The sequence below is a fragment of the Apium graveolens genome, chromosome 11, assembly GCF_009905375.1.
Source record: "Apium graveolens cultivar Ventura chromosome 11, ASM990537v1, whole genome shotgun sequence".
Taxonomy (NCBI): domain Eukaryota; kingdom Viridiplantae; phylum Streptophyta; class Magnoliopsida; order Apiales; family Apiaceae; genus Apium; species Apium graveolens.
Genome location: NC_133657.1, coordinates 156,240,205 through 156,249,440, shown reverse-complemented (window position 1 = coordinate 156,249,440; position 9,236 = coordinate 156,240,205). Strand labels below are relative to the sequence as shown.

General features: G+C 35.9%; 2 protein-coding genes across 2 annotated transcripts; one reads left to right on the top strand and one right to left on the bottom strand.

Annotated features, from left to right (window-relative positions):
* Nucleotides 1-3,755: 3,755 nt before the first annotated feature.
* On the top strand, nt 3,756-5,234 carry LOC141696035 (UDP-glycosyltransferase 73C6-like). The gene has a single exon (XM_074500228.1). It carries the CDS (start codon nt 3,756-3,758, stop codon nt 5,232-5,234), a length of 1,479 nt encoding a protein of 492 aa, XP_074356329.1.
* Nucleotides 5,235-6,465: 1,231 nt separating this feature from the next.
* Nucleotides 6,466-9,005, bottom strand: LOC141697901 (RHOMBOID-like protein 2). The gene is made up of 6 exons (XM_074502457.1): nt 8,594-9,005; nt 8,288-8,451; nt 7,655-7,818; nt 7,304-7,563; nt 7,096-7,213; nt 6,466-6,973 (listed from the first exon to the last, which is right to left on the bottom strand). The coding sequence occupies exons 1-6, from the start codon at nt 8,905-8,907 to the stop codon at nt 6,848-6,850; spliced, it is 1,146 nt and encodes a 381-aa protein (XP_074358558.1). The 5' UTR covers nt 8,908-9,005; the 3' UTR covers nt 6,466-6,847.
* Between the last annotated feature and the right edge of the window lie 231 nt (nt 9,006-9,236).

Sequence of the window (9,236 nt, the reverse complement as noted above, 5' to 3'; positions counted from 1 at the left end):
AATCCCTCCAAAACTCACTACATCAGTCCATTACTTCATGTTTTATCAAACTCATTCAATCACAACAAAAGCTACTAACCATACTAAGGTTCATTAACTAATAACCAAGATTCAACCATCAAAATCTCTACAAACTCAACTAAACTTTAAGCAAACAAGCATCATGCTTCTCATATACTATATCAATCATAACCATTCCTAAATACTCAAAACTAAAGCTAGGGTTTGGAGTTTATACCTTCTTGAAGCTTCTTAACACAACACAAGAGCTTTGAATTCCTAAAAGAACCTTGATCCTTGCTTGTATAACCTTAAACTTTCATTAAAATTCAAGAAAACTAAAGTTATTTTTTGAAAGTTACTATTCACCATCTTCTTCCTTGAATTATTGGAAGAGATTCATAAAGAATTGGAAGCTTAAACTCCTAGGATATGCTAATCTAATCATCAAGAAGCTAAGGAAGTTACCTTGGATTTGTTTATGGAGTGAAGCTTGAATTTTGCAATTTTTCTTCTTTGAAAAAGGGAAAGGGCCGAGAGCTTCATGAAGAAAAGAGAGAAAATGAATTGTTTGCTTGCTTGGTGTTTTTGTGTGGTGTTTAGCTTGGTTACATGGAATTTACCATGGTAACTTTTACTTGGCCTAGAATCATCCAACAAAACACTTCTCCTTATCATGCTTATGTCACCATGCTTGTGTCATCCTATTACCACATGTCTTCTCCTTGTAGTGTGATGATGTCACAATCCTTGGCTTCTTGTACAAGCTTGTCTCTTGGTCACTTATTTGTTTTACGGTTCGCTTAACTTTCGTTCTCGTTCGTCGTTTGAGGGATCATACCCGGGATCTCATTACTTAGGTTCCCCTAAACCTTTCTCAATATTTTATATTCCTTTTATGATCCTATCTTATAATCCTTGAATTAAAATCCTTTTAATCATGTTATCTTATACTCAATTCTTTCTGTATTTGGTGATTTTTCGGGAAAAATCAAAGTGTTCGAATTTGGATTCTGACGATCTTACATACACTTATATACCGTATAGAGTACTAATAAGATCTCAGAATATCAATAAAAGAACCCTTACATAGTGTGGCATGAAAAGTTTTCTTATTCAGCATAATCAGCAAAATCACTATTCATAAGGGTTACAAAAAGTTCAAAATTTTTGGGGTTATTACAGTTTGCTCATCACCTACATCTCCTTCTTTATCTATAGCAGCTTTTCTAGGGACATGAGGGGCTTTCTCAATGCAATCCACATAACTTTCATCTTGAGAGAGAAGATGTAGGTGCATTTTCACCTTCCAGTGGTGATAATTGTCTTTATACAAGAATGAAATTTTTACTCAAACGTCTTTTCTGCTCATCTTGTTAGTTGTTGTGATCTTTAAATTCTTTGTACTTTAAGAGCTTGCTCTTATACCAATTTTTATTCCCAAATAATCTAACAAAGAATTACAGAATGGGGGGGGGTGAATTTAATTCCGGGTCCTTTTTGATTTTAAGAATTATTATATCTCAAATATATATAACAGTGTTTGATTAAGCAAAAGTGCGGAATGAAAAATATTGATGTAATCAAACGCAAAGTAATTAAACACAAATATTTAAAAACTTTCTGGTGGATTGAACTTTTTTATTAGAGATATATATAAGATGAAGAACTATGTGATGCAAGGTTTGCACACAGCTGCTTACAAGTAGAATTACAAGGAACAGAGAAATTCTTCACAGATACAGCTTTTTCTATTTCTCTTGTTGATTGCTTAATTTATTACTATCTACTCTTGATTTATATATTACCAAGATACAAGTGAATAAGACAAACTAATAAAATAAAATATGTCTTTGTCTAATCACACGCTTCTTCTTTTCTCCATCCAATATATTTGGTTTTCTTCAAGTAAGCATGAAAATGAAAATGCTTCTTTGTTCTCTAAAATATGTAAATAGGCTGCCACATTCTATTTGCATCTAATCAACCCATGTGACTGTCAAGTCACTATCAACCGCAATTTGAATTAGAACATTTGTTAAAACTTCATTGGATTATTCGTTGAGACTGTGTTGGATCATCCGTTGAAACTTTATTAGATTATCCGTTGAATGTGACTTGGATCATCCGTTGAAACCTTGTAGAATCATCCGTTGAAAGTATTCCATAGCAGTTAAATCCATTTCACTTATGCAAAATTACAAGGCATTTAATATATACAATTGGCTAACCTATTTTGCATATCAATCTAATAGTCAACATGACTTTAAATATCCACAACTTCTAGATCTCTAAGGTATTGTAGTATGCAGAAATGTGTTACGAAACTTATTAAGACATAAGCTACTCTCTCAACGAATGTTGAAGTAAATCATCCGTTGAGAGCTACAAAAACACTTAGTTAAATCTACTAAGGTGTTTTGGTGAACTTATCATCAAGCCTATGACATATTCCTAACAATCTCCAATCAGCCAATTGGCTGCATTTTATTCACAAAACCCGTCAAATTATCATAATAATCTTGTATGGTGTTTTTTTATTTCATGACTAAAATCTCAAAATCCCTTTTAAAATATAGAACTTAATTACATCTTCTTTGTTCTTGCATTGACGTCATATAATTCTTTTAGTCGATTATTTCAAGTCTCTTTTCCCGTTTCACAAGTCATGTTACTTGTAAAAACGATTATGACACAACCGTATAAATTATTGATAAAGTCCTTGTGGCCTTGCTTGATTCATTTTCGTAAAGTCTGATTTGATTTATGAGTAGTATTTTTTGTAAGAAGTTGTATTTCCCTCTAAATTTTAACCCAAGTCCATAAACCCAAATCTTTAAAATGAGTTTTCATCTTGACAACAAATACTTGATAATTTTCACCATTAAAAATTGGAGGACACAAATTTGGTGACCTTAAAGTTGAGATGTTCAAAAAATTTCAAACCTGAAATTCGACTCGATTAGAAAAATAGCCTGAAAAGTCTGATTCAGAGAAAAGTCAGGCCTAGTTCGACCAGGTCCGCATGTCTCAAACATACCTCATTTTCTCTTGAAAATTCGACCCGACCCAAATCCCGAAAAATATTGATAAATGCCCGGATTTATAAAAATCTGGAGAAAGACCCGGATTTTAAAAAGGTAGGATAAAGGTTCGGATCGGCCCCGAATAAAAGTCCAGACTTTTTAAAGTTAAAGGTTAATAATTTATTATAACAAGATATAATTGTTTTTACCAAGTTTCATTTCTTTAGAAATATTGTTACGCGCAATTAAATTACACTTTATTGTTTTAAATATAATATTGAATACGCTCATATTTTGAAAATCTCGTAAAATCTAGAATATCCCAATCATGCTTTTTAAAAATCTTCATCGAATATCATTTTATTTTTCTTGAAAATACTAGATTTTAGTGGATATTAAATTTTTAAATGAGATACCCTGTATATATAATCCAAAAAAGTCATGGATATTAAATTCAAGGATATCTCGTCAATTTACAAATTCCTAAATTTGTATACCATTTAATTTCAAAAGACCTTTTTAATCCATAATAATCCAAGATTCTGAAAAGCTTTGATAATCTAAACTATCCCAAACAATTTTTTAAAAATCTTTCAAGAATACCATCGCATTTTCCTTTTAAATTTTATGACACACACATGTTGTTATAGCACTAAACATTCGAGTGTTTCATACTTTCTCCGTGCAATACTATTATCGAAAGCATTATCAAACTTCAGGTGTGTATTAATGGATTCACAGTCACAGCAGCTTCACTTTGTTATGATCCCCTTAATGTGTCCAGGCCACCTTATTCCAATGATAGACATGGCCAAACTGCTGGCCCAACGCCAAGTTGTTGTCACCATTGTCATCACGCCTCGCAATTCTGTCCGTTTTGGAGCAGCCATTAATCGGGCCATTGATTCCGGCCTCCCCATTCGCCTTCTTGAAGTCCCGTTCCCGTCTGTGGAAGCTGGCCTGCCCGAGGGATGTGAAAACATTGATGCACTGCCTACTTATGGTTTGATTACAAACTTTTTTTCTGCATTAAATATGTTACAGAAGCCTGTAGAAAAAATTATTGGAGAGGTAAGGCCTCGTCCAAGTTGCATTTTGTCCGATAAGCACGTGTTTTGGACAGTAGATACTGCAGAAATGTTTCAGATTCCGTGGATTATGTTTGATGGAATGAGTTGTTTCACACAGTTATGCACAGATATGCTGTCAACTTCAAAAGTGCACGAGAGTGTTTCAGACTCGGAGCCCTTTATTGTCCCAGGTTTACCTGATCCTATCATGTTTACCAAACCCCAGTTACCCACTTTATTCAATCCTGATTCTGTTCTTGATTCTGTGAACATTATTAACAAACAAATAAGAGCAGCTGAAGTAAGAGCTTACGGGGTTGTAATTAACAGCTTTGAGGAGTTGAAAAAGAATTATGTTGATGAGTTTAAAATGTTAAGAAGAGATAAAGTTTGGTGTGTTGGACCTTTGTCTTTAAGCAACAAAGATAGCTTAGATAAGGTTCAAAGAGGAACTAATGCCACCAATGATCAAAACAAATGTTTGAATTGGCTTGACATTCAGAAACCCGGCTCTGTAATCTATGCATGTCTCGGAAGCCTAAGTAGTCTTACACGCGGACAGCTTATAGAGCTTGCTTTAGGCTTGGAAGCATCGGGACGTCCATTTGTATGGGTAGTAAAGGCTGGAAGTAAACAAGAAGAAATAGAGAAATGGATAGTAGAAGATGGATTTGAGGAAAGAATTAAAGGAAGAGGCCTTCTGATCCGTGGTTGGGCGCCACAAGTTTTAATTTTGTCACACTCTGCAATTGGAGCATTCTTGACTCACTGTGGTTGGAATTCGACGACTGAAGGGGTTTGTGCTGGACTTCCACTGATCGCATGGCCATTGTTCGCGGAGCAGTTTTTTAACGAAAAGTTAATAGTGCAAGTAGTAGAGACTGGTGTGAGTGTTGGGAATAAGATTGCTGTGCGGCTGGGTGAGGAAGAGAAGGCCGGAGTGAATGTGAAGAGAGAAGATGTTACCAGGGCTATAAATTGCATTATGTGTCAGGGGGAAGAAGGGGAAAACAGAAGAAGAAAAGCAAGGGAGTTTGCAGAGAAGGCAGCCAAGGCAGTTGAAAAAGGAGGCTCTTCTCACTTCAATATTAACCTGCTGATTGAGGACATTAAGAAACAAACAACGATCAGAGCATAGAGAGCTAAGGGACACCACAGGTAATATATATTATTGTGATTTTCTATCTAAGATAAGGGGTACTTTTAAGTTGTAAGACAAGCTATGGATATGTCAGGGCTGTTTAGCCGTGGTGTTGGACTGTTGGTGTATTTCTTTAAAATACTGTTTGGCTTTGTTTATGCCTAACAGCTGAAGGATTGCGCTGTGTTGATTTTATTTCATAGTAAAAGATTAAATGGGTGCCTGAAAGACTATGGCCATACTGGTTTTATCTGCGAAAAACAAAATGAGTCACGGTAGCTTTGTCGTAGCAGTAACTGAAAAAATCAACACCTGGTGCACCATCTGCATCTCTTATGATTAAAGAAGTTTTTGCAATCTCAGCATAACTTATGTAAATTTTTGGAATGCGCAACTATTTTACATGTGATGATGAAGATGAATTTATTCATGACATCCTCCAAAAAGATCATCAGCTAATACATGGCTTGTTCCAACACTGTATTTTACTTTTCTGTGCCTCTCCCTCAATACCTGATGCAAATTAACCATAGCAACTTTTTACTAGCCCTCTCTAATCATTCTTCCCAACCAAAAACAAAATAATCCGCATTACTTAACGAGACCAGAACATAGCTTTAATTTCCTCTGCCTCTTCTAACAACTTCCCACTATTTTCATTCTCTATCCCTCCATCTCTAAAAACCTCTTCTTCTTTTAGGCCAACAGAGCAAAGAATGATGACATTCAGAAGAAGCGAGTATCACCGTCTTTATTCTGCACTTACTGTGTTTTTCTTTTTTTTTGCTTCTTCCACAGCTATAAACTTAGACGGAACTTCCCTACTTTCTTTTTCTCCATTCTTAGTCACCATTATCAGTTTTCTGAAATTGGAACTACAAAAACATAACTGCTTCTATGACCAAGTTGCCTCGAGCCCAACCGACAATTTTTCAGTCACGAATCACCTTAAAGTGACATAGTATAAGGACAGAGAGATTACATCCCATCTAAGGTTTTTTAGACCGGAAAATAGTACTTGTGACATTGTACAGTTCTTTTTCTTGTTTTAATGATTTATTGCTACGCACTATGCATTTTTTTCCGTAGAATGATGAGAGAGGATTACATCGGACTCACCTTAATTCGTTGTAAATTTTTTTTTGTGTTCTATGCTGTATTCTGTTACTAGAATTTCCCTATAACAAATCATTTGGGCTACAGTGGCCCTGTTGACAAGTCTCCAAACTCAAGCTGAAACTAAGTACATAATCAATCTAATTGTAACCAGTAGGGCACATCCAAGTTTAGCAATACAAAATGATCCAACTGGCAAAATTGTAACTTATACGATGCATCCTTTTAGCATAATTGTTAATAATGTAGCGCTTTAAGTTTGTCGACTTGCAAAAAAGTACTAATTGGCCTGGATGTTTAATTTTGTAAAATACAGCATCGTGTTAGTTCCACAGTGTAGCAATTTTTAACCTCGCTGATTCCTGGTCCTGGGCCACTAACTGTTTAGTGAATAATTCGACATGCATTGGTAATATATATAATTGAGCACCAAGTTGTTCTTCTTGTGTTGGGGTTCAGGTGATCTCAACATATGCAAACTTGCATGGGAAGAATCAGTGGCAGAGACTAGAACAAAGCTGAGCCACTTCTGAACTTGCATCTTGACTCATCAATGTGTAATTTCCGCTCTTCCCATTGCCAAGGCATTGCAAAATCACCTGGTTTCCGCTCTGCATAGCCTGCAACACCAATTTTACAGGCAAGATTCATGGAATTAGGTAAATGATTTCCTTGTAGATCAGATATCAAAGATAGCTTCTATGGCACAATGAGTAAATGTTTAATCAGAAAATCATATTACCGAGCAGCGGTCATCACATTTCCATAGAGGGGTAGGAACACAGCTCAAGTAATGGCAAAAAGAACAATGATCATTACCATTCACACCTTGAAGGAGTGCTACTAGTCCGGCCGTAAATCTGTTTCAGAAATATTATCAGTCAACAATATACCAGTAGAGGCTATAATAATATAAGATTTTCCTGACAAAGCTTGCATTTGACACTAACCCCAATATAAGAACAACCACAGATAGCCCCAACAATACCAACTGGTACATCTTGTATTTGGACTTGGGTTTGGAAGCATAGTAACCAGGAGGAGCAGTTTTGTGGTTAACCCATCCGTACTGTGGCCGAATCAAAACAACGAACCCGAGAAAAAACCCTGTAACGAAACCTCCTAGATGTGCAAAGTTGTCCACATGAGGAAGAATTCCCACAGCTATATTGATCAGGATGATAGAAACAAGACTAAGTAATGCTCCACACTGATTAAGAAATGTAAAACACAAGAATTGATCAAGTAAGGGAAAAATATTAGCGACAATTAAAGCCATTGGACAAAACGTTTCCCAGTACCTTGTTGGCATATATTGTCCAGTTTGTGAGAAGTTCAGAAAGCATGCATCCAAGCAATCCAAATAATGCACCAGATGCTCCAACTGAGATGGTATTACGGATAAACAAGCAGGATAATATGCTTCCTCCGATTCCTGATACAACATACAGCAATCCTATTCGCACTGTTGATGAAACAAAGCAGCTTCAGGGGAACTGACATTTTAAGTCAAATAATTGGAAGAAAAGGCTAAAACATATTTTTAGTAACAATCAAGTGGACAAAGCAGAAGCATAATAGGAATCAAGATCATATGATATTTAGTAATTCTTTCTGATCGGGGCTTTTATGGATTTTTATCAAATGGCACTATTTGATGATAATTTCGACAACATTTTGATTGCTTAGAAAACATTCATATAAATATTTTTTCGGGTCTTGAGAGTGTAAAATGTAAACTCATCAGATAGAACTAGTAAGTAGTCGTGCCTAATACATAACAAGGCGGCAAACTCTATATGGTCGTGAAATGAAGGCAGCACATGATGGCAACAAAATCAGAAAGGCTAGAATCTATTTAGAAACAGATTTTGTTAGTAGTTTGAGAATGCCAAAATGCAGAGCCTGTAGATTAAGAAAGCTAAGACACATACCAAATCCAAACTCCTGCTCAAGCCGAATGCCAACGAACAATAGACTCACCATATTCGAAACAATGTGAATAACCCCTGCATGCAGCCACATACAAGATACAATGCGCCACACCTCATTTTTTTCAACCACAACTGACCATTGCATAGCTCCCATCTTGAGTAGCCTAAATAATCACATTACATCAAAATGTGTCATCATAAAAGTGATCCTTAAAAAATATCCAAAACCAACATCCTATATATGGTGGAGGGTACTAATGATCATAAGATTGATCACAAACATGTTTCACGTATACAATTTCTTACGTTTTAGCAGAAGGACCAAGGAGAGGATTTTCGCGTGTACGCTGAAACGCAAATCTGCCTAAAGTATCAGCACCCAAACATTTACGGGACTTGTGAGGACAATCATTGTAGTACATTGTCAAAATAAACAGGATAATGTTAGCCAGTACTATGATCGGGACCAACCAAGGGAACCATTTTTTAAATGGCTCAAAAGTTGGCGGGGGTGGGCGCGACGGGCGTCGCTGGCGAGCCCGTTGATGCGGTATCGGTGAGTGTCCATTATGGACCTTAATCTCGAGCTCCGGCGAGGACTCTCTGTGAGGCCTCCCCATCACGGCTATATTTTCTAACCGAACGTACGATGAGATATTCTAAAATTATATAAATGGAATCTGCATTTTGTTGTTTAGGGTAACTTGGAGGAATGACAACTTCATGACAAGCAGTGGATCGTGGTTAATGGAGAGATTTGTTGCTTGCTATTATTAGGAAGAATGTAGTTTGGTGTAAAATTTATATTTGAAAAAGAAGGTTAACTAAGGATATTTATGGCTTAATTCTATTATGTATTAACTTATTTTGCTTCTTAATTTTTTGGCTAAATAAGTTACATATTTCTTTTACATTGTCGTAGTAATAAGTTTTTTTGGAGTTTTATGCA

Excerpts from the sequence above, each read along its gene's own strand:
- LOC141696035 (XM_074500228.1), top strand. The coding sequence starts at position 3,756 with ATGGATTCACAGTCACAGCAGCTTCACTTTGTTATGATCCCCTTAATG.
- LOC141697901 (XM_074502457.1), bottom strand. The coding sequence starts at position 8,907 with ATGGGGAGGCCTCACAGAGAGTCCTCGCCGGAGCTCGAGATTAAGGTC. Across the intron at positions 8,452-8,593 it reads CTTGGTCCTTCTGCTAAAAC|GCTACTCAAGATGGGAGCTA; the intron begins GTAAGAAATTGT and ends GTGATTATTTAG. Across the intron at positions 7,564-7,654 it reads GGACAATATATGCCAACAAG|TGTGGAGCATTACTTAGTCT; the intron begins GTACTGGGAAAC and ends TTTCTTAATCAG.